The 25,822-nt window shown below is 36.8% G+C and overlaps 1 protein-coding gene across 2 annotated transcripts in view; it reads right to left on the reverse strand.

The window, feature by feature from the left end:
- WDR25 (WD repeat domain 25) overlaps positions 1-25,822 on the reverse strand; it is a 59,798-nt gene that overhangs the window by 31,929 nt on the left and 2,047 nt on the right. Inside the window, exon 2 of one of the 2 annotated variants that reach the window (XM_053980017.1) lies at positions 24,556-24,716. In XM_053980017.1, the coding sequence (XP_053835992.1) occupies positions 24,556-24,657 (102 nt within the window). In that variant the 5' untranslated portion in view covers positions 24,658-24,716. Of the gene's footprint in view, positions 1-23,955; positions 24,717-25,822 lie in introns of both variants that reach the window. The other variant, XM_053980014.1, reaches the window with a different exon arrangement.

A 25,822-nucleotide genomic window follows, 5' to 3' on the forward strand; every position in this document is an offset into this window, starting at 1 on the left:
GTTACATGGACTATGAGTGATGACATTTGGAACACACCAGCTTAATTTTTAAACCAACTGTCCCAAAAAAAGAGGTTTCCTGCAGGATTCTGTAGAGCTACATAAAGCTAACACATTTTCAGATGTGTTGAACACTTGTTTCAGGAATGTTTAAAGTGTTCTAGGGAACATATTTTAAATGACATCCCACTTCCTAATCTAGACATGGTGTAAGAAGTATATATCAATGCTGTCGCTGGAACATTTACGGATTTCCACTAGTTTTCTTCTTGCAGCAGTTGTAACTCAAAATGCAATTATCTTACTAATCTGAAGGGAAGAACCAACTTTATTATTGCTTTAATATCTGAATAAGAGAATAAGAATTTGTATTTGGATAGCTTATTACTAGACAACCCTTAGTACTGTAGAAACAAGGAGAATGGAAAGTAGAAAAATAGAATAAATTCAATTAACTGAGACAGCCAGCATAAGGTCTAAATTTGTTATTTTTCCCTTAAAAAAATAATGTTAAAATGTCACAAGTGTATTAATCAAATCAATGAGGTATAAGGTCTACTTTTACAAAAAAAGAAAAAAATGAAAACAAAAACAAACAAAACCCCAAAGAAACAATCAAAAACCCCAGAAACAAAATCAAACCCAAAAATAACCCAGCATATTAGACATAAGATAGTTCTAATTTTATAGGGGGCTTTATTCAGGCAGAAGCATTTTAAGTTATAGTATTGTGGCATACTGTTGGCACTGCTACTAGAAACTACTCAGTGGTATGAAAACTGATTTGCACAAATGTAAAAAAGCTTTAATCCTAGAAAATCCAGCAAAGGTTAAGCACAAGCACTACATGAGCTTCATGCCAACCATGCCTATGAAACACATTTCCAATTATTTGGCGTTTTATTTTAGCATACCCTCCCACAGAAACCTTCCTTTCCCCAAGGAAGGTTCCATAATTGTTAGTTGTGAAGCTTTGTTTGCGTGGTTTTTGCATTAATAAGAAAATGAAAACCCATTCAAAAGTGCACTTCGAGCTGCCAGCATCCTATAAAATTATTTTAAGAAAACACTAATGGAAGAAGATAAAACATTGATATTTTCATTTGGCAAAGGAGGGACAAGAAAAGAAAATAAAATTCTGTAAAAAGGAAACAAACACTCCACACCACTGTGGCAAGAGCTGCCCATCTGTTTATATACAATAAAGAAATATTCTTGATAAAGTTTTAAGAACAAGAGCTAGTACATTTCTTAAACAGACCTAACAATTCCCTACTTCAAAAGTTAACCTGTAACATGAGTAAAACCTAATCAACCAAGGAAAAATGAAGACATAAATAATTTTAAAGTATACAAACTATCTGTGATTTTGCCAGTATAAATAATTAATGTTGCCTCCATGGGAACCTTTCAAGTCAAAGTTGGCAAACAGAACTCTTCTGAAAGAAGTAAATTATATTTTAAAAATGGTAACAGTAAGACACTGAATACTGACATAAATATTTCATAGACATTTCTATTAAAGAATTTGCAAATTATATATTCCCATTGTATCAAAAGTGTCCTCAGGACACACTAATCTCATCTGTGAAAACTCTTTTTTTAACCATTTGATTCAGAAATGGAAAAAGTAAAGAAGACATGGACTCTGGTGAATTCCTGTTTCTTGGATGTCATTCGTGTCTGGAATTACAGACAGAAAGATGAAATGGATAGCTGAGACCTTATTTCCATTCAGAGGTTTCAATATTCTTTCCCTGTTAATTATCTGCAGTTTCTGGACAAACAAGCTCAATCCTCCAGTGTTTCACCACCCTCTCAGAGGGAGGCCAGCACCTACACACAGCTGGTGTCTGGATGAAATGCTGCCAAACACTGACGAGTAACACATGCATGGAGGCAGCAACACGGACTAGCAAAATACTAATAACATATTCAAAGACTTGATTAAAGTAAATAAGTGCTGGAATATTATATAATTATTCACAAGTAAGCCCTGCTGCTCTTATAAACTGAAGCTAGAGATTAGAATGAGTTTGTTTATAAAGAATGTTTATCTAAAATTAATATCTCTACAATAAGAACTGAAATACTGTTGAAGTATGAACAAGTTCAGGGTGAAATCTTGAAAATAAAAGTATGTTTGAGGGGGTTTTGGGTGGGTTTTTTTTTTTGTTTGTTGGTTGGTTTTGTTTTGTTTTTTTTTAAATGTGTTTCATACCACAATCATGGGCCATTTCATTGTTTGGTAGCATTTCCAGGGAAGGTCGAGTTAAGATTTGTCACCAACCCTTGAGTTTTAGGCATTAAAGGTTTACTGCAGTGCAGTGTGTTTGGCAGAGAAGTTTGTTTTTCTAAACAGAGACGAGGGTTACGAGTTTCAAATATGCATTTACTTTTAGTATCACAATGTAATACAAGGCACATCTGTATTGCCACAAGAACATGTTACAAAGCAACAAAATCACTTTAAACAAACTAAAATCAGCAGGAGCTATATATCTTACTTGTTTAATGAACAGTACCAGCAGACCAGGTTCACCCCACTAAAATAAAAAAAAAAAATATTGAAACAAGCTCAGTAAGATGATCTTGCCACTAAAAATACTTCCAAGAAAGTGGGCAACTATGGAGAAGTACTAACACAACTTCCTTAGATATCATCTGAATTTCTCTACAGGAATGACTGCCACTCCAGCAGGAGAATGTAAACCAAAAACTGAGGAGATGTGCTGAAGAACCTAAGAATTACCAAGCTTTATCAGCTTTGTCAACTATAATCAAGTTGGCAAAGACACAGAGAGATGTGAAAAAGCATCCTAGTTTCTGGTAACAAGTATTAGAGCTTTAATTAATATGTCAGTTAGAACCTAGAGCATAAAACTGTTCAAACACAGCCATCACACAGTTGCTAGCATTTTTTATTAGTTACATTTCTTGACAGTATTAAGTTGCAAGTAAACTTTTTTTCATTACTTACTTTCATTACTTTTATGCATTTTTTTTCTACATTGCCAAGTGAAATCTTCACAGTTCTAGCTTCCCTCCTTGGAACCAAAATATCATTAATAAGAAAATTCTCTGAAACCATTTTATTTTCTTTTAAAAACTTTAGGAAAATAAATTACACCGTTAGACTTTCAAAACACATTGATTCCTTCTACAAAGCACAGATTTGTTTGTTAGAATGTTTAAGACCACATGTATCATTTTAAAAGACACTAGAAAACTGCAGACATTCACTGCATAAAGTCTTCACTAAATGAGACCAAGACCTCTGCACACACTGATCATTCTTTTGACTTTTATTCTGGCAGACAGCTAGTTTTGCCAGTTCTCCTTTGTTCTTGAAAAAGAAAGATTCCAAAGGAATGGAGATGCAATAGACATTAAGAGCAGCATTCTTTTCCCTATTCTAAGATTTGGACAAACACTTTGCTTTTCATTGATATGAGACCACTCTAAGTAGAACCCTTTTGCCTAAGAGTCCTTTAAAAGCCAGCAAGACTTGTGGGACAGCAGCAGAGCCAGCACCAAAACACCTTTGGACAGAGATGTCAGTTCAGCATCCTCTTCACTGGTACCTCCCTTCACTCCTGGTTTCAGCACAAACTTTGCAGCACCAAGACCTCAAGTGGATATGAATGAATAGGTCACATTACACACAACATTTTCTCATCCTTCTAAAAGGCCTGGAAGATGCAACCTCTGAAAACTACACTAATTTAGACACACCGAGAACTGCAAAAGTTTGAACATATATTAAGGTGTAGGACCCATGTGATCTTACATTTGACTTTGGCTACACATTTTAATGTCCAAATGAATCAATAATGCAGGGCTGCCCACGACAGCTTGTGGGAGCATTTTACTGAAGCTATACCATACAATTAGAAATAAGCTGGAGTCGTCTTTACCTTCAGAGGAAGAAACATCAAGCCCTCAAGACCCCTCTGGCAGCTGTACAACTTTAACATGTTGATTTGTTTCCACAGAAATAGCCTTATCCTGCAGTTCAGAAACAGGGGTGGAGAGAAAAGATGGCTGCAAGCCCATTATTTGATTCAGTTCTTGCAGTAAAGGTCTTGAAGAGCAGATATTTTCCTTATCCAGAGCAGAATACGTTTTGATAAATATAACAAGGAGTTTTATTATTTAAGTGACACTGAGGATAATGCTAAATTTTAGTTGTGTAACAGAGATTACTTTGTACTGAAATCGGGTTAACCAGAACAACAAGAGAGCACCAAAAAAAGAGGTAACTTATTTGGATAGGCTTTTTAAAATTAAACTCAATATTTTTAAATTGCTTTGAAGCACCTAGCCTGAAGGCTGCAGGGATAAACTTTGGCTGAAGTCTTCTCAAAATTTTTCTGCGTAAGATGTTATTTAGCAGGATGGATGTACAATATAGGAACCTCCACTTGTTCTAGGAACACTAAGGTCACCCAGACTGAGAATTTTTCCTATTTTACTTGAGGAAAGCATTCTGCTTTACTACAATTGTTTGTACCATTACTGAGTTATTATGATGCTTATGTGTCTCTAAGCACTGGGGAAAGTAATGGGAAAAACTTACAAGAAGTTTATGGGCCAAGTGACAAAGGTCTCTCAGTGCAAGGTTTGGTCTCCTGCTTCCCCTGGAACAAACTTTCCGTGTGCTGTGAATGTTCTGCCTTCAAACACACACATCCAATTGCTGCATGGGAATGGGAAGTGCTGCTTCCTATGTAAAAAAAGAGCCTCCAGATAGCTCCTAACACAAAGCTGCCTCCCATAATCCTCAATGACAGTTCCTCACAGGGAGATCTCAACAAGGTCCAAATCTCTGCAGCACAAATTCCTGCTCAGGTGGATCTCCACTGGATGTGTGAAGGTAGATTTTATCTAGTATGAAGTCTGCAAAAAAATACTGTTAAGCCTTGGAAGCTGAGGAGCATCAAAGAATGAGTAACATGGTGAGATTCAAGTCATTTCTTATATGAAGGATATTTGCATTTCCTGGCCATTCACGAGGAGTGTAGGAGGCATTTCTCAAAGTTACACATTTGACTCCCAGGATACTCAGTGCCTCCTATAAGATCTGCTGACTCAAACAAAACAGTTTGCCCCACAGATGGGGATGGCCATCTAGTGTGCAGCAGCCACACACATTAAGCCTCAGCAAATTCCTGACTTTTAAATGTAGTAGAAAAAATCCTGCTTTGACACAGTTATCTAGAAAAGTTCTAAAACAACTTGCCCTTTTTTTTTTTTTTTTTTTTTCAGCTGCCCTCCAAGCACACAGCACAGTTCAGTTTCCTTCACTCAGCACAGCCATCACCATAACTCAGCCCTGGCCCTGACATGGGGCCAGGCACAGTGCAGGGCTGTGACCATGTCATGCTTGCAGTACCAACAGTAGCTTCACCTTCCCTTCCAGCTTCCCCACGTTACGTTGCTCAAAACAAATACATTTCACTTCCACACTTATCTCCAGCGTGCTGGGGCTGTTTCCACCCTTCATATCCGTGTGTCTCTACACTAAAGAGGGGGTTTGGGGTTGTTTCCCCCACCAACATTACTCCAGCTGTCCCAGGTACACTGAAACTTGACTAATTCACACTAATTTTAGCACAGATAAACAACATTGGCTGTGTCATGCTATTTTCAAGTATATTCCTTTTTCAAATGAAGTGAACACAGCAACTCCTCTTCGACAAGCAATTTGCATAGCATCAACATGCATCATTAGAATACTCAAATTTTTATTTTTTCTTTTAGGGAACACAAGTATCTACACATTAACAGCTTTACATAAAACTGATTAACTTTTGCTATTTCTCCTTTGCATATCCATGCAAACCACTAGACAAAAAGGGATCTGCCATTCATGTGACAAATAACACAAGATTGCAAATATGTTTAATATTCTTTGTAATATAGCTCAGTTCCTATAACATAATTTAGATTGCCCTACGGAGTTTCTGTACTTTGTACTTTATAACATTTAATCTCTCTCCTGTGAAATCTTGAAGAACAACCTATTCCATAAATCAACTCAACAGAAATTTATTGACAATGATTTCATGAAGAGCTTTGTCCCAAAGGGCATTGGTAGGTAATTTGCAAATCTTACGTACATCTAGTCAGCAGAGGGTTTTCAGTTCTCACTTACATTCCTACAAGGTAGTACCGTGATACAGCCCATCTGAAGTTGAACAAGCGATCTTTGATTATGTTTTTCATCAATACAAAACACAACAGTTTGTATCAAATTTGAAGATTCAAAAAATAACCTTAAAAGAACTACTTACTTTTATCACATTCTGCACAGAACTTTGGTAAATAGGTTTTTCTTTATTAATAGGTATGGGGCTGTTTATTTTAACAATAAATTCAAAAACAATAACATAGACACAACATTCATTTTAAAAATACAGGGGTTTTTTTCCTAAAGTCAATAAGCATATAAAAATTTTATACTTGGTTTACCTAGTTATCATAAGCTTAAGAAAAACTACAGCAACTTAAGACACAAGAAGCTGTACCTCAAAAAGAGATTATTACTCTAGTCCAAATGTTTCCAAGCTAGTTTCCAGATGTAACTGACTTCTTAAATTTAACTAGGAGTACAGCTCAAATGAGAAGTCCTGCTACACAAGTGTGGGTGGAAGCATCTATAAATACTCAGAACTTTACATGTTAAAAGTATCTACTATGCTCTCCAGCAATAGTTTAGAAATTAGGTAACGAACTTGCATATTTGTTGTGATTTTTGTCATATTATGGAGATTGTATCACTAATTTTCATTTTACAGCTGGTGTGAGAGCAAGCCTTTGCAACTGGAAATGAAAATAGCAGCTCCTGCTAAAACCCTAGGACCAGATTAAAAGCTAACTTTCTCCTATGTGGATGTTGACTTGAAACTATGAATTAAAGACAGTTATCAAGGAGTAGATATGAACATACTGACATACCTGCAAACATTGCCTGCCATTTACACAGGACCCAATTAAGTTATTTTTAACTAGACAAGTAAATTTAATATTTAGATTCTTGCAAAATACACACCACTGCCCTCCCCTGTTTTGTTCTAAAGCCTGATGAACACACTTCATTTGGCAAGCAATAATGCACAACTGTGGTACTCTATCATTAGGGGCTGCCTCTGGTTACATTCCCATAGTGCAAACCTACCTGATCAGCACATCGGCGCAGTGGTACCATGGGAAATCCCAGTTAAACTCAGCCCAGAGAAACACCTGTGTATCCCAGCAGAGCATCTCACCAGCCCCACTCAGCAGCTCTGACACCCAGCTGGCTCAGTTGCTCTGGGCAGCACAGCCCTGGAACATGCACATAAACCCAAAGGTCCACCACAGGTCCCAGAGAGATCAGCTCCTTGGCACCACTGCAACACAAACATTTAAACAATGCAGCCTCAGGTTCAGCATTTCGCACTGCAGCAGCAGTACAACACCTACAGAAAGTGTTACTTCACCTAGAAACATTTCATGCATTTACTTCACTGGCACTGCAGACTTACAGAACAAAGAATTTCAAAATTGGAAGTTAATGCAAATATTTGGGGTTTGGCTTAATTGAAAATTCTAGTAGCATTGTAGGCTACTATATATTAGCACAAATTTAAAGAGATTAGTGACCAGTTTTGACCAAATTTTTCAAGAGTACTTAAATCTATTTAAGCACATAAATGTAAATTATTTCTAAAATAAACAAGGAATGTCAGAAGCTGAATATCAAGCTTTTTGATAATCCAGTCTCTTTACTGAGACACCCAAAAGCAGATTTATCAAAGAAAATAAGAGCCCTTCATGTATAACGGTAGGAGAAAAAAAGTAAGCAAAAAATGTTTTGTTTTAACCCATTTGGCATAGCAGACACATGGAAAAGCTTTTTGACATCATTACCGGACCATTCAGTTAGGATGGGTCTATGACATTACCTAAATACTTAAAATCAAAATCTGGTGGTTGTGAAAAGCTTTTTTTTTCTCCAAGTCATTCTACAGATGAAAAGTTATCATTGGGAAGTTTCCCCAGTGAAGTCCTTACCAATTCCAACACTATTTTCACATAACATTTTGAAGACCCTTCCACAATCAGATTCACTTTATTATTTTAGCTTCCTATTACTCAATGTCTCCTCCATTTGTGTTGCCATCACTAAAACACTTTTACTACTTAAAAAAAATATTCACCACTCCCCTTGGTTATGCTTTCACGTACCTGCAGTTATCTCCACTCCCACTGCACAAAACACAAATAATTAATCTTCATGGCTGTTTCTAAAATTTAGTAGCTTTTCTTCCTGTTCTTCAAACTAGTTTGAAATTGATGTCTGAAAGATCAAACATCTGCTTAGCATGTTGTAAGTATTGTCCCAAATTAAAAACTTTAAAGTATTTCATGTACTATATAGAAAAATATTATTCTGAAATGTAAGCTACAGGTTATTACCAGGATTTCGATGGACTCTCCATTCACACAGGTTAATGAAATGTGCAGGCAAAGAGAACACGCAGTTTGCAAGTAAAAGTAGTTGACAATAGAGGTTTTCTGCTAACTTAAGGGTCTTTTTATTTTATAATTTTTAATATAATTTTAATATAATTTTATAATTTTTAATATACATACACATATACACATAAGCACACATAAAGTGCCCTGCTGCAAAAAAGTCAAAAGAAAGATTCACTACTGAAGAAAGATTTCTTTTCATGGAAAAACCTTGAAGAGAATCCTTGGATATTTCAATTAAGTTTCTACCTGAAAAGCAGAGAAGAAAGATGGAAGAGGGAACCTGGAAACTAGAATACAAGGAAAATTTTCTAGGATCTATGAGGGGTATTTTTGATTGCAGTATAAGCTACCTTGGGCTGTGGAATGCTCCCTGCCAAGAAAAAACATCCTTAGAGAGAGAGAAAAGCATACAGAGTGTGAGTGCTATGACTGAAAAAAACCCCTTCTGGTATTATCATAAGCCATATTTCTTTAGCTGAAGATGTCAAGACACCTTTGTAACACCTCATGATGGATCTAGCCTGCCACTCTAATTTGCTACTGCTTCTCTTTTGTCATGCTCCCAAGGAAAAAAAAAACAATCAACTGATTGCTTTTTCTAAAAAAAAAAAAAAATATTATACACATCACAGCTCAGGTGTTATAAACCAAATGGAATGAAATAACTGATTATCTGTGCTGCAGCGGTACAGGTAAAGAGTACAGAGGGCATAAGCAACTGCAACAATTCCGGAATGATTTAAATAAAATCTGAATTTTCTACTGAGAAAACTTTAGAAGCATAATACATTTTTCACAGTAGGTAGATTCCAGAAACATAAGTACTACCTTGAGTAATTATTGTTAATTAACTAGCAATGAGGCACTATTTCCAAATGTGACATTTAAAGCACATCATGTGATTGTGAATATTCACAAAGATAATTAAGTTCATCTGCTTCAAGTCCTTGATTTCAGCACATCTGAAAACACCTCTTAAACTATCATTAGACCTGTAATCAAGTATTTTGTTGCTCAGGAAAATTGCATACCTTTGCTTACCTGCTAATATTGGGATATGTATTCAAATGCCAGTACATGGCTTTTGATAAGAAACTCTCCTTCAGGCAAACACTGAGGGGAAAAAACCCACTAATTCTGATTGTTTTCTCTGAAGGGTCCATTAAAAATTAATTCCTCACACCATCAGATGGAAACAAAACCAAACATTTCTGAGTTTCCCTAACTGAACTCAAGATCACAAGACTGATGTGAGCTATACTTGACTGAAAATACTCATCATCAAGCCAAAGGTACCCCCAATGCACATACTGAGGATACTATTCATGTTGGGTTGCATACTTTCTTCCATCTTCTTTATAGCTAGATCCATTTCTCTCTAAAAATAAAAATGCATACCAATGAATTCAGGGAAGAAATACAATGTATAATATAAAAATGTGAAAATCAGAAAATGCACTGATTTGCACTCTTGGAAAAAAAGTTTTAACCATTACTCTTCAGAGGCAGAAGGAGTCTTTGATCATCAACTCTGATCTTGGTCTTGATCAAGACCTTCTTGGAGAAATAAACTCTGAAAATAGAAAAAAAATGACCCCAAGAACAGAATGTCGGAAAAGTCATGATTTGGTGTTTTGTCCTTTGTTCTTTAAAGAGTAAAGACAGCTTCTTTCCACTAGAAAAGAGATTAATGAATAATGTGCTCCAAGATGGAGACAAAATATTTAGACAGCGTTCTAAAGTACAAAAGCTTAAATTTACTCTATCACTCTCCAACTATTTGGCATAGAAGATTTTTAATCAGTCCAAACAACAGTGTGAATTATTATGTACTCTAAGGATGTCCTACTGGTCTGTATCTTTCAGCCCAGTTTGAATAGCAGTTTTATTCTATACCAGAAATATCTTGATCAAACTTTTATCAAGGATTATGTTTGAATAAAAAAATAAGGCAAAATCTTTCTAAAAAAAGAAAAATTAAATGTTCTTAAGGTGCTTAGTGCCAAGAAACTCCCGACCCTGTCAAAAAGCCAGTTCCTGCTGCTGCCTGGGCATATTAAGTGTAGATTTACTGTTCTACTTCAAAGTCCATTGCAAGCAGAGGCAATGCCAACTGCCAGAACAGAGGGGATGAGGCACTCTGTGCCACAGGTCATGAACCCCAGCCAGCACCCTGCTCATACCAGCAGCCAGCTGGACTTCACTCAGGAGGGTGTCATCCTCCAGGAAAGTGTTGGTCCATTCTCAGCAGTCAAAGAACACCTGGCCTCAAACACAGCATACACCTCATACAACCAATTCCAGGCTTGCAAAGAAACTCCTCAAGAGATCTACATGTTACCCACCTTCCCCAAGATCTGTTTCCTTAAACTATAAATAGACTGAGAAAAGAAGAAGAAAAAAATGTTCTACAGCCTCTGGAGATGAACAACAGTGAGAATTATGTGTTGCTGCACTCCGACTAAAGACATGAGTTCAGATAAAAGTGGTCTTCAACCTAACTAATCAATAAAATCATAATTCTAGCTCTCTTCCAAATGCTCAAAGCATGTTTCAGAGAAAAGGAACCAACTCAGGATTATCCAAAAGAAGAAATACAGAAGAGTAAAACTTACTATAGATATTCCTTTCCCTTTCCTTATTCTTTTGCTTTTGAAACACTTTCTTACAGTCATTTAGTAGCGACCTTTGGCAAGTTTCATGAGGAATTATTCTGTTCCTATATAAAGTGGTCAGCAAAATAAAATAGGCTGTGAGAGGTTACACTACACTAAATACTGCTACACTAACATCACTACCACCAAGCGTAACAGGTTAGTTCTAAGGCAAGCCAGATTGCCAAACTGGCATTAATTGAAGGCCAAGTGCTCCAGTGCACATCTTCAAAGCTACTGGACATTTTAAATCCCCCAGAGCAGTGGGTTACTGCTTTTTATAACAAAACCACCAAAGAATAGAAGGAATAAGTAAAAAGCAAAACTATGCCATTGGTATTTTCTCCTATTATATTTGTAAGTATGACAAAATAATGTCTTCAGACATTTCAGGGGAATAAATATGTATGTTTCTGATGATCATCACTGAATTTACAGCAAATTAAGAGGAAAGCAACAGCTTAAAAAATGTTTTTCAATTGAATTCATCTGCTCTACAGAGCTAGCATGATGGTATTGGACTATATGTACCATAACACATAGATTATCGTATGCTGTTTTCTCAAACCATTCTAAAATCCAAATTAAGTATCCTCTGAATTATTGCAGAGATTTGTACCAAAGAAGCCTAGAAATTAATACCCTATGTATTAGGTAGCACAAATGAAAAATCAGAAATTCTCAGCCAAAATATGAAATAGTTGAGCAAAGTCAGACCAAACAACAAGATTCATACCAACAGAGACTTTGTTTGATGTTTTAGTCATCTGTATCAATCAACCTTTTTTAGATAATTCCCACTATTTACAAGAGAGATGGGCTTACCAAATGCTGAGTAACACAGCAAGCTGACAAGGAAAGAAAAGAGAGAAAACAGGAAAATGAAAAGAGAACCACTATTTTTTACTCTGAAGACAGGCAACCTTTACATTACAACGCTCACAAAAAAAAGCAATTTGTAAATAAGTGTATACATCCAGATATTTAAAATCATCAGTTATCAAGGACTCTATCCTTCTCAAGAGTAAAGTGTTTCTGCCATGCCATCAATCGTCATCTTTTAACCTAGTGTGTTCTTTATTGTGCAGAAAGATTCTGGGACAACTATGCCTGAAGCTAATCACAGGTTTTCCATAAACCATTGACTCTAAGGAATATGCTCATATACTTCACATCCTCAGTCAGCTAAAAGTTAGGAGAGTGACTAGGACCTTCTGTAGCTACAAAATAGCAATTGTACATTCATGCTGAGCAGACAGTGCAAGAGAGTAACTTCCCACACACACCAAAACAAAGTGAAGAATTCCCATCTAGTTTGCAGTTAACCTTTAAGTGTTTTGTGACTAATCACTGCACTATGGCTAACCCTGTGGATGTTCCTCAAATGGCAAGTTCCTGGAAAACGCAGAAGTGAAAAGAAGTTACAATATCCTCACAAATCAGCTAGTGACTCAAGCTATCGTTTGTTCTAAAATATGAAAAATCAGAATTATTTTAGCATAGCAAATATACTTAAATCCCCACCCCTGCTGTACACTACATATCCACAGAAATGTACTTCAGATATATTAGCTACTTCACACACAGCAGTGGGTGTGTTTGGGATGACATGGTTCAAGCAGAGCAGTTTGACGCACATATTCAAGTAATTCAAGAGAAACATACATTTAATGACAGGTAGCTATTAAGAATTGTTTTTAAACCACTAAATTCCCTACTGTTGCCCCTGTGTGGGAGAAGAACATGGCATAAATTTGGCAGCTTCTCATCAACTTCAGAATGCAATGTAGTGTGTGTAGTAGTGTGTTAAGAATAACATATGTGCTCGCAACACCTAAAAGCACAAACCCACTAGTGGTTACTAGCAGACAGCACTCATGTCTAGAAAACTCATCAGCAATCAAGATCTTACCAGCAGGAAAAGGAGAACTTCAAATGTATTGCAGCTCTCCAGGAGATAATTAGCTAAATTACTATAGCCATGTATTAAATAATCTGGTTTCCCCTTCATCTCTATGAATCATATTCATTAGCATCAATCACTTCTTCAAGTCACAAACATTTATGCTCTATTAAAAGCAGGGATTCCTCACAAGTGCTAGACACCTCAATTTCAGACTTACAGAACTTTGGAGGCAAATTGCCTTAAGTATCCTCAGTTCCTACAGGTAAGGAAGGACTGGCTACTTTCACAAGCATATCTCACAGACACTTGCACAAATTTGGAGCATCCATTATTGGTGTAAGAAGCACTGTTCTATTCAGAACACAAATCTTAGCAACTGCACTCCCAGCTTCTGAAACACTGTGTGTCAACTCCTGCTGGCCTGTGACTAATTTCTGAAAACAAGAGAGAGAATATCACCATAGACAAACTCCTTTTAGTTTTATGGTTTTTTTTTTCTTAAGCTTCATTTAAACAGTAGCTATCAAAATTCAAATCATAGCTGTTTGTAGTGTACTTCAATACTATCACACTTTTTAATATAAAACTGCCAATCAGTTAAGGCTACTCATGTGCTTTACAGCTTTATATTGATCTATGTACATATATAAAACAGACACCATCAGACACCATATTCTTCACACAGTCAATAAAACAAAGTACAAACAAAACAAACAAAAAGGAGCAATGAAAACTGTCTCATTCTTGCACATTATCCAGTGGGAGCACCCGGCACAGCAGGGACAACAGCTATGGACAAGTTCTGGTGACCCAACCATCAGATGAGTGGTGGCTGCTCTTCAGGACAACAGAGCTGGACACTGCCAGCTGTGCACCCACTGACAAGGTATTTGTGCAATGGCACAGAGTAACCCATCACTGCTGCACGTCTAAAAATAAAAATAATGGTAGACAGTTGTACTTAGGGACTAATTTCTATTTGAAAGAAATTACCTAATCCAAATTTTCAGGCAAATTCTGTCCATCCCAAATGCTATCCCAAATGATATTCTTATTTTAAGAAGTAGTTTTCAGAGTCTTACTGCCCACCCTGATTTGGAGTAATATCTGAGGCAGTACACAGTTATTGATTTAGAACAGCTATCTGAAAACCTGAGCTTTAATGAATCTTGTATTTATCAGTCAGCCTGGGCCAGTTACATTTTCTTTACAACTTCATTCTTTCAACTAAAAAATAAACCAGTTATTATTCCCAAGGCTATTGAGAATGTTAATAACTGGGGGAGGAAAAAAATCAAAGCACAAACAAAAACAAAGATAAAAACCAAAAAAAATCAAAACAAAATATTAAAGATCCTCCTCTCTGGAAAATATAGATGCAGTCCTAAACCCACTGATGTCAGTGACATAACCCAGTATTAAACATGAAAACTAGTTACTTAATTATGGAAATAAACTAATAATTATGTCAAGCAGCTACGTGTTTTGCTAGCAATGAGGACATTTTAACTAGCACCATTTCAGTACCAGCAAGCAGAGTAAGATTGAACTACCTAATTAATTTTAATTTCTTCTGCATTGTTAACATAGTGTAGCTTTAACATGTTTATATGACTATGTCAGCCCTAAGCACCTGCACCCCTAACTCCCATGCTTTCCATAGAAAACCAGCTGTGTCCCTCCCTTAGTAGATAAAAATACAAAATTCCATGCACTAGTCACAATGTTCAGAATGAGAAAAAATCTTTTTAAAAGTAAATTATAATTTGGAAAGAGGCAAAGAGACCAGAGAAAAGGACAGATTCCTAATTCTGACTTCAGGAAGCAAGGTGTTACACAGCTGGCACAGGCACAACACACAGGCTCCTGAAGTCTTCACTATCATGCCCAGTGTTCTTAATCCACCAACCAAAAGAAACATGTGAGAAAGGCAGAAGTTTTTTATAATATTTACAGGTATGTCCTAGAAGAAAAACAGCAGTTTTATTAAATATAATATAAAATAAAGCCTCCACAAGCACAGTGAAGTTAAAGATCAGCCTTAACAATCTAACCAGCCTGTCACCCAGCATGCACGAGTTGGAAAACAAACCCAGCAGAATTCCACACCAGCCACTAAATGCTTTTTCTTTGAAGAGACATAATTACTGCCATGAAACATGATATGTATGATAAAGGACTGTAAGTCATTAGTTCCATAGTAATGAAGCAAGTTCTTTGATGAACAAGGGATTTTCTAATGTTTCTTTTAAAGGGAATTTATAACCAGTTGTTTTTATAGAATAAATACATAGCAAAGGCATCAATTAAATTATTTCAACAAGGCTTCATCCAAAGATCAAGTGTCAGTAATCCTTGGTACATTCACTGGTACTATGACCTTAAAGATGCAGCTATATGACACATGCTAAAAATAAAATCTGCTTTAAAAAAAGCAAGGACATGAACACAGTGAAAAGAATAGAAACTTCAGGAAAACTCTTTTTAGCCCTGATGCCAGATAAATCCTACACAAGTAATCTCTCTATAGAACCTGAAAAAGTAGAGCAAAATTTCTCAAAAAGTTGTTTCCTTGACAACATTGACAAACCAAGAAGGGTAAGGAATCAAAGTCATAAGATGCCTTGTGGCTTTGTTAGCAGATTTTTTAAATATATAGCAGCATGCGAGATGCAGCTATAAAGACAGATTTCTAGAAAAGAAGCAAAGTTAGATTGGTGCTATTTATATTTTCAAACAACAAAAATATTCAGAATTTCTTAACTGTTACAAAAAAAATTGATACTCCCATAATCTATTACAGTCACTTAAGAAATTCAAACTACTCTAGCTCATTTTTTTCCCAAGTACCAAAACCTTCACTTTTTCACCAACAATCTTACTGACATGCCCAGAATGGAGACAACACCATCATACATCTGTCCCATTCTCGGGGTCTGTCTCTGTGGTGTCAGGATGACCCCAAGATGGTAAAAATCCTTTTTCTCCCAGCCCGAGCAGCCAAAGAAGAAGTCTGGAATGCGTAGGGTCCGCTTCTCAAGGTTGTTTATTTTTCCTTATCTATAACATTCTTTCTCTGACCTGCCGAGCTCCATCTAGCAAAGAGGCCATGGCAGTCTGCATCCTGCCTGGGGCAGTGTGTACATTTTATACTAGAAATTACATGTAGTATGTTTACAATAATGTGCCAATATCTATAATTTATGTTAGACAGTGTGTCTCTACCTTAAACCAATAGAAAAGTGTCACCATCACACCAAGACATGGAGGACAAGAAGAAGGAGAAGAAGGAGAAGAAGGAGAAGAAGGAGAAGAAGGAGAAGAAGGAGAAGAAGGAGAAGAAGGAGAAGAAGGAGAAGAAGGAGAAGAAGGAGAAGAAGGAAGATCAGGACACGCCCAAATCCCTCCCTCTTGTCTCCTGAACCCCTTATTTTAAAAACTCCAAAATTCCACTTTTTCACCCTGTCTTAATTCAACTATTACACTACTCAAACCCTTTTGGCTTGTAATTCCTGATACAAAGTTGGCAGCTTTTCCCACAGGCTAAAATCGAAGCCACAGGTGTTTTTGACTTCATGCCAAGGTCTCCGAGCCCCCTGCCAGGGTCTTGAGAAAGCCAGGGCAGCCAGAGGGATGTCCTGGACTCCGACATCCCATCTCGGGTGACATTCTGCCATTAGACTGCACTGCAGCTGCCCACCCAGGTCCTGGGTGTAAGTGGAGAGCTTACCTCAGGACATTACCAGTTCAGCTGCTTTAGAGGCACTGCCCCACTGACATCCCTAGCCCTGACTCTGCCCTGGCAGGAGCACAAGGTTGCTTTCTCCTCTGCTATTTCAGAGACACAGTAAACAACTGGAAGAGCTCCCAGTAGAAAGGAAGTGCAGAGCTCACCCATTCGGGAGAGATGGGTTGCTAAGCAAAAAGTCAGATAAACACTTTAAGTTCCTCATACTTCTGCAAATAATGATACAAGTAACCAAAACTCTTTTTAGGTAACATGAGAGAACAGAATCCTTTCTTCCACATCACTTTTAAGGATATTTAGAAGTCAGTCACCACGTTTTTGGATTTCCACAGAAAAAAGGTTTGTGAAATAATACTGTCACAACAACCATGTTATCCTGTGCATCTCACCTGTGGCCACTTTGCACCTGTTGATCAGTGTCAACCAAATTCACAGAAGGCCTCAGTGTTTTACCCTCCAGGCTTAATCATGCTAAGCAGCTGAATAAAAGACACTGCAGAAGTTCCAGAGAAAGAAATTGAAGAGGATTTCTAGTCAGACTCAAAATGACAGACAGCAACTTCCCTGCTCTTGGAAGAACTTTTATTTTCAAAATATTTCTTTATATAATTCCCAATTTATTTTTGCAGGGGCAAGGGGGAACACAGGCATAGTAGCTACACTGTGAAATATCCATCCCACTCTTCTCCCCCACAGCCACATCCTCTCACACAGCCACAAAGCAGTCAAAAAATGTTTCACAAGAACACTGGGGGTATCACTCCTGCATTCTTTAAGGAAATCCTAAGTCAGGAGTCATTTCCAAGTGGAAAAAACTCATGGCATCACAAAGCTAAAAACCTCACCCAGAAGCTGAGAGGTTCACTGCATTTTTGCCCTCCCCCTTTTCCTCAAATGTCAGTCTTCATACAAGTGTTAAGATAAATTCTAATCCAAAGTAGTACTGAATTTAGTTCCTGTTAGTGCAGAAGGAAAGAAACAATGGCTTATCAAACCCTATAGAGATAAGGATGGTGCTATTTATACTCAAAGAAACATACTCCTTTGAAAAAATCCTTTGAGGCCTAAGAGTGTGTCAAACACTCAGAACATAATAAAAACTATACAAGTCATCTCCAGCTGTGGATTCTGAAAAAGTGAACAAAGGCATTACAAGGATTTCTGTTTCCTTGACAACTGCATCACTGGAAACAAGGAAATAATTAAAAAAATATATCTCTCTAACTGCAATCTCTAAACATTATCAAGGTACTAAAATGCCAAATGTGAAACAACTCTTACCCACACAAACCTTTGGGATGAAGAGACCAAAATTCACCACTTTCATGAACTGTTCTTTGCTGATACATGTCGCCAGCTTCTGCAGAACAATTGTGAGAGCTATCTATTATATCCTGACCTGGATTATCATCTACCCATGGCACAGCCAGAAGCTTTCACTGATGGTCAAATACATTCCTTCCTGCATGATGTTCCTTTTCTTACAAAAATAAGCATTATGGAGCATACTTCTCATTGAAGTGTATGAAATAATTTTGTTAGAAGATGATCATCTTCTATACCAAAAAGGTATAGAAGAGGTATACCAAAAAGTATAGCCACGCATGTGCCTATCACATAAGCGTACTGCCACCTTAATAATCAGCAATCTTAAAGTCACTGGAAAAAATATGCACAGTTCTAAACAGACAAGGGAAGAAGGCCAGAACCTTCATAAAGAAATGTCTGCTTCAGTATTTCTGCTAATTTCAGCCTCTTCAACAAGAAAACAATGGGTTTGTTCCCACATCTAAGTAAGCAGCACACAATATCCAGAATATGAACATTTCCTTGTCACTTCCAAGATAATGGGGAGAACTATTTGTTATTTTTAATATACAGTATTAAAAATGTATCAACAGAAATCTTCAAAACATTTCAAACAAAGAACATATGTATCAAATAGGATGACTTCCCAATTTGTCACCTACAGTTAAAGGAATTTTGCCACAATTAGATTTTAAAAATCAATCTAAGAGTTGCCCTACTTGAGGTACTAGCAGCATGATAGCTAATTCTGCTTAGTGAACAGTTTGAATCCAGCCTAGCTGTGACAGGGCTACAGCCATCTGACAGCTATGCCTGAGTGTACAGGAAATATGCTGGCAGTTTAAATGTATTCCTTAATAAACAGACACGCCTGTGACAGAACAAGAAACACTGTCTATTCCAAGTGAATTGTGTACAGAATGGTTGAAAGCAGAAATATTAGATCTTGTTACTCTGAGACAGGGTAATGGTCAATATCTAGGAAATTTGTGTTGTCACTCTCTGTGCCACACACAGTTTATGGATTGAGGCTATCATCTTCTATCATTCAATCCAATACAACAGGATCAAGAATAACAAAATTCCTGGAATATACTACTGTGCTATCCTAACAGACACAAAATCACAAAATAATAAAATACTTTGAAAGCATAATTGAAAATTGTATTTCTTGTGGCATTTGACACACTCCAGGAACCAAAATCCGTACATTAAATTTAATGAGTATGAGTAACATACCACTCTAAATCTAATGATCACAAAAGAGTCTCAGAAGACTGGAGAAGTATCTGGAAGAAATCTCTTGAGGTAGCAAGTTACAAAGATTAACTACTTAGGAGCTCAGAAATCCCAACTTGAAAATAAGCACAGACCAGAAGAGGACTTAAAGGCATCACAAACAAACCTTTGACTTGTTCTTCTATACTCATCCACTTAGAGACTGACCCCTGGTCTGAACCAGAATGGTTGTTATGTTCTAAATCATGGGAAGTCAGCAATGCCCCTGTTCAAGAGGCTTATATTATTAAACTAATTTTAAAAAAATTTACTTTACTTGTATCAATAGAGCTGTGGTGAAATGACTATTCAACTAGGCCAGTAGGGAACAAAATATATAAGAAAAACTTGCAACAAGGTATTAGAACACAAAGTGCTATTAATATATATTTTGCACACTCTAGAATTGCAGCACTTTCTTTCCTTGATCTTGTTTAACAATAGAAAGTGAAAAGTGCTCAAAATTAAGAAATCCTCTGCAACAAACATAACACCTGCTGTGATGCTCTAAATAAAATATGAGAAACACAAAATTAACAGCTAGCAGTTGATTATATAAAGATGTTACCTTGAGGTAATTTTAAGGCAAACTAGGAAATACAGAATAAAGGCATAGGATGCTGAAGTTATGAACAATTTTTAAAAAGGTAAGTCCAGCACCAGTAACTAGTGAAAATGTTAACATTTGTGTGGCTCTGTGTAATGACAAGATCTCCCAAATAAAAGACTGACAATGTGAATGCAGCCTTGTGGTTTCTGCAATTGATAACAAGACACAACTTGTTAATGTTCTCTGCTACCAAAGGCAAAAAGTTGTATTCAATGGCAATCTGTCATTCTGGGTTCTGTATTTGGGGTTCTAAACCAGAAATACATAAACAAGCTCTGATGTTCAGAAAGCATTGAATATCCACACTATGGGAACCAGGCACCTTTAACAGCACCAATAACTCTCAAAATTTATGCAAAAAAAAAAAAACCAAAAAAAACAGTAGATGAGATATTAAAATAATGAACACTATTTTGGCGTTTAAGTAGGAAAACCCAAAAATGGCACTAGATGCCTAAAATTCATTTACAGCAGCTATTCAAACAGAAAGTAGAGAAGGGTTATTCAAAGAAAACTAATTTCATCAGTTCAGACAACAATGTTTCACAGTCCTTAAAATACATACATAAGCTAAAAACACAAGCCGCTCACAATACCGTTACAGTGTAACTGTGAAGAGCAACACTGCCACAGTAAGAGTTCCCCATTCCCTACAATTTTTAAATTTAGCATTAAATATTCTTCTATTAATGCTCCAGATTGGAGAACGGAGGATAATTTGCAATACCTATCACTTCCCAGATGAGGTTATATCTTATTTTCAGGTCTCTCCAAAAACTCAGGGGTTTTCTTATACATTTAGCAACACATGCAGAAACTTGTAACTTTGGTCTTTCAACACACAACAGAGAGGCAAATATTAAAGTTTTGGAGCCTTCAGAGGCAGTTTAGTTCCCATCCCTTTCTAACACGCTGAGGTGCCCCATCTGCTGGCATGAGTGTTACTCTAAAGAATTCTGCCCCTGAGCTGAAAACTGATGCTTTTTCCAACTTCACCACTCGAAGGTGACAAACACTGTTTGAGGTGTTTTAAAAGCAGCAATACAAAGGAAATCAGATCAAATACTTCTAAAGAAAACCATAAAATGCAAGTTATTTTCACTAGATCCTTCCAATGATCCTCCAGCTCTAGGTTATTCTTCAGTCAACAGAAAATGAAAACATCAACTCATTTATTGTAAATACTTTAGCGCGACTTACACTGATTCATAAAGGTGTTAAAGTGCACTTTTTAACCTGAGAGAACATAAATGGAAGACTGTTCTTTTCTCCTGATTTAAACAGGATATATACGCATACTTAAAAAGTAAAAAAACCACATAATCAGGTCCATATACACATTTTAGACATACATCTGTGTGACATGAATGACTCAGTCATCAAAATTTAGACAGAAATAAAAAAATTTGGATCACTAAGGTAAGTAACGCAAGTGTTTCTTCCTTCTCTATGCCAAGTTAAAAAAAAAAAAAAAATCAAATCCTTTCCCACAAAGGAAAATTCTTAGTTTGTGATGAAAGATGAAGTTATTAAGAGGAAATTATAAGAACAGATAAAATATTAAAAAGTGGCTAAATATTACACAAATTGAGTACAACTATAGAGCTCTGGTTCAAGCACCACTTAAACTACCACAGTCATCTCAACTTAGAATACTCAGTTCTGAGAAATCCCCACTAATATTGGACTCTTCAAAATATAAATGTCTTAATGCATAGGCTGGGTGTAAGGACGGAATCCAAGACATTTACTCTTAAAAACAGTCACAGTCATTCCTGTGACTAACTGCAAGTACAGAGTTTTGATGGTCTGAATTGCCTCTTCTCTCTGATCATAAAGAGATTTTAGGCTTTTAACTGTGCTTTGAGTTTTACCCAAATCAGATGTTGAAAGTAAATCATGCAAACATCCTGAGTGTCTGCATATTCCCATTAGAGGGAAAGAGGACACACATCCACTGCCTGGATTTAAATGAGCAATTCTAAGCAGGTGTTTTTGGGGAAAAAAAATACAATTTGTGTGAAGTTAAAAGGATGAGGAAAAAGACCTGCATTATAAATGAGTTGTTTTATGCCTATACCGGAAAATTGACAACTTCAAGCAACAGTAGAGAGCCAAAATCAATTCCCAGAAGGTAAAGCAGTGCTGCCACAGTCACCAGGGATTTATGCGCTCGTGATCCCAGACAGGGAGGGAATCTGGGAGCCTAACACCCAGTGAATCCTCGGTGTCACCGCGCCCTCTGCTGCCCAGGACAGCCAGCGTGAAAGGGCGCGACAGCGACGAGGTTCCCTAATAACAGGAGGGCGCGTCCATAGCTGGCTGCCTCCCTGCGAGCTGCCCTCCAGAACACAAAGTGTGGTTTCAGATACTTCCTAAGAGCTACGTTATTCCTTCATTTATTTTTCAGACCCGCATGCTCGGAAGTGTTGCCAACACTAATACAGTTCATTTATATTGAATTTCCAAGGTTTGGGTGACCTAAAATAGTCAGATATCTTCAAAAAATGGCTTTACTGTTAATGACTGCTTCCAAGCAGGCATGGTAATTAACACTGATTCAGAAAAATAATTTTTCTTTATGCTCAGAAGACAAACCAGACTGGCCATTATTTCAACATTTTAATAATTTTATATTGCAGCAACAACTTAAGATTTTAGATTTTTATACAAAATTCAACACATCCATAACTTCACTTGTCAGTTGTACAAATGAGGCTCTGGAACAGTCAATAAACATTAAGCAGACGATGTGACAATTTAAGACAAAAGGTCAAATTCAGACATCCAGAGGTCAGTATTGTACAAGCTAAATTTACATTGCTGCTTAACAGAAACATCCATCAGCACTTTTTGCATATCTTAGCCTTTTACTTCTAAGTCTGTTCTTCAAGCAAAAGCCACGATATAACAAATATAATAAAGATGACTTGCAAGGAGAAACAAAGGTACTTTTTTTCCTACATTTAATGTTTAAGAAAAAGAGGTTTCAAAATCCTGGTAAAGGAGAACTATGTTGGTATGCTGGTACAAGGGATGCTCTTCTTAAGATTTACTAAAATCCTACATTTTAGAAGCAGGAAAATAATTGTGCCTGCCATGGTAAATACATGTTAGATGCGATAATGCATGTCTTCCACCAGAAACGACACTTTCTGTGCATTCTTATCAAAGCTATGTTCCTGTGCAAGGCCACTTAAGAAGACTATTATTTGAACCCAGGGGCACAATCAGCCCTATTATATCTGGGAAAGCATATGCCCATTACCCATTTTAAAAACAAAAGCCTCATTGGACTGACTAAATTACCAAAGAACTGAAGATAAATTCATTAAAGCTAGGAGGAAAACTCACTCTTGAGTATTGAGCAATTAACCCTTAAAAGAAATTAAATTGGGAAGACCCCTTAGATCATGACAAGACACAGTTCTGAGATACAAAATCCATCTGACCTGATCTACTTCCTCCAGCAGATGTCACACGGGCCTGTCAGAATTATTAAAAATATTATTCCAGTGTTGGTTGTTAGTTGCTTAATGACTCATGGCAGAATCTGTGTGCATACCCTAGTGCTCATGGCCATTGTGATAAAACACTGATAGAGATCATGAGGAATGACCTAGCAGAAATCTAACTTCTTAAGGTCTAAAACACTGACATGACTAAAATAAAAAAAAAAAAAAATAGAAATAAAAAAAAAAAATTTAAAACCCCACCAAATTCCAAGCTAATCGAACTAACTGTGGGTATAGTGAAGACTTAGGCTGCAAGTTTATAATAATCTTATAAAGCAGCTCCTCAAATTCTGAGTATGTTGGAACTGTTAAACGTACACAAGCAAGGATGTTATTTCCAGAAGAGCATTGTTTAATAAAACATTTTGAAGTCTGATGATTGAGCCACCAAGCATCTTGCTTTACATTACCTTGACTGTTTTGTCCATAGAAGCTGAGAGAAGCATGTGACTTTGTTCCCGTACAGGACACCACTGGATTTCATTAACAGGGCCGCTGTGTTTAGACATGTAAAATATCAAGCTTTTAGGAAGTTCAGTTACTTTATATTTAGATCCCAAATATGGTTTAATTAATTCAGAGATCTTTCTCAAAGTCTGCTCTCCTGATACACTTAACTCAACATCACAGTCTGAGCTACCTCTCTGGTCAGGTTCTTTTTCAGGCTTACTGGAATTTTCTTGACGGAATCGTTTAGGGATGTATGGTCTAATTCCTTTGATGGCAGTAGTGCTGTCTTTATGTGTTCTCTTCTGGGAAATGCCATTTCCAGAATTTGTTGAAGAGCTTGAAGCCTGTTCATAGTTTCTGTAAGCCACAGATAATGCAGCATGGCCAGAGAACACCCTCTGAAAATAAGGAGGTGCCAAGTCAGTGTTGTTATTCTGTGCATAATGCTCCGGGGGATCTTCACAAACCGTGCTCCTGCCAGCTCTGCCAGTGCTCTCAGCAGGGTGCATTTCATGAGTAGATTTTGTACTACCAGGTGCAAAGTGCTGAACACAACTCACAGGAGAACTCAGCTGGTTTGTTTGTCTGCCAGAAGCATCAGGGGCTTCAGTCTTTCCAGTTTCTGTCTCAGAGTCTGAATCTTCATAAGCAACCAAACTCATTATGGCTAGACACAGCAGACTCCAGAGATCTCAATGCTGCAATCCTCCAAAATTATGATCTAAAATAAAGAATTGATCATTCAGAGCACAATTAATTACAGAGTCTACAATTTGAGTAACTTAGGGATATAAATATGCCTTTCTTAAAAAAAAAATCAAAACTCTTATTTCTGTTTATTAATGGAATTTATTATAACACACTGTACATTCTATTAAGCAACACGATTTGCCTCCAAGACCCTTGCATACATTTTTAATGCATTGCAGAGGTGTATTTGCATACCACAAAACAATGACAATGAGGATGAGAAGGAAAACAACCTTATAATATGAACACAGCAAATTACTTTGCCTTAATTCCAGCATTACATCCACACACACACACAGAGAAAAAAATAATTAATTATGTAGTGGTTTTGTACATTTATAAGAATACAAATACTACAACTATTTTGGAGTCAATCTAACAATATCTATTTCTTAACACTACAGATGACTTGAAAGAAGTGTGTAGGGGTTCAACTGGCAGTTAAAGTGTAAACACATTTTTGACCCCCTCAGCAGCCTTGCAGTATGAGGAAATTTTCCAATTATATCCATAGAGCATGTTCCACACAGCCTTTAGTTTTACAGATTAAATATGCCAAAAGCTACACTGAATTCACTATTTGCATTTACTTACAGAAAAATGAGAGCATAGATGCCTCAACTGTGAAACAAGTTTTTTTCAATATGTCCAGGAGAAAGAAATCTCATGTCAAGACTGCACATGTAACATGCAAAATAATTCACCCTCACAATAATCCCATCAAGATTTTTCCAACAATTTGTATGGGGTACGTGCAGTATAGAGTTAACTACATTCAAACAACTGATGTGTCTGCAAAGAAATATTTCAGCCTCTGTTGTTTAAAGGCAAGAAGTATTGGTAAGATTGACTAAATGTGATATTTTATTACTGCTTTGTCCCCTTGCCAAGCTGTTACCACTCATTACACTGAAGAGATTTAACCCACAACACTTTCAGATAGGCTGTTGAAATTCTTGGTTCAAGTCAGCAAAGCAATTGCCCTCAAAAGCATCTTGATGGTAACAGGGAACACATGAAAGTCAGTATCTTCATAAGCATTTGCAGAATTGACACCACAAATGCAGGCACACCACA

Source organism: Vidua macroura, chromosome 6 (assembly GCF_024509145.1).
Source record: "Vidua macroura isolate BioBank_ID:100142 chromosome 6, ASM2450914v1, whole genome shotgun sequence".
Lineage (NCBI taxonomy): Eukaryota > Metazoa > Chordata > Aves > Passeriformes > Viduidae > Vidua > Vidua macroura.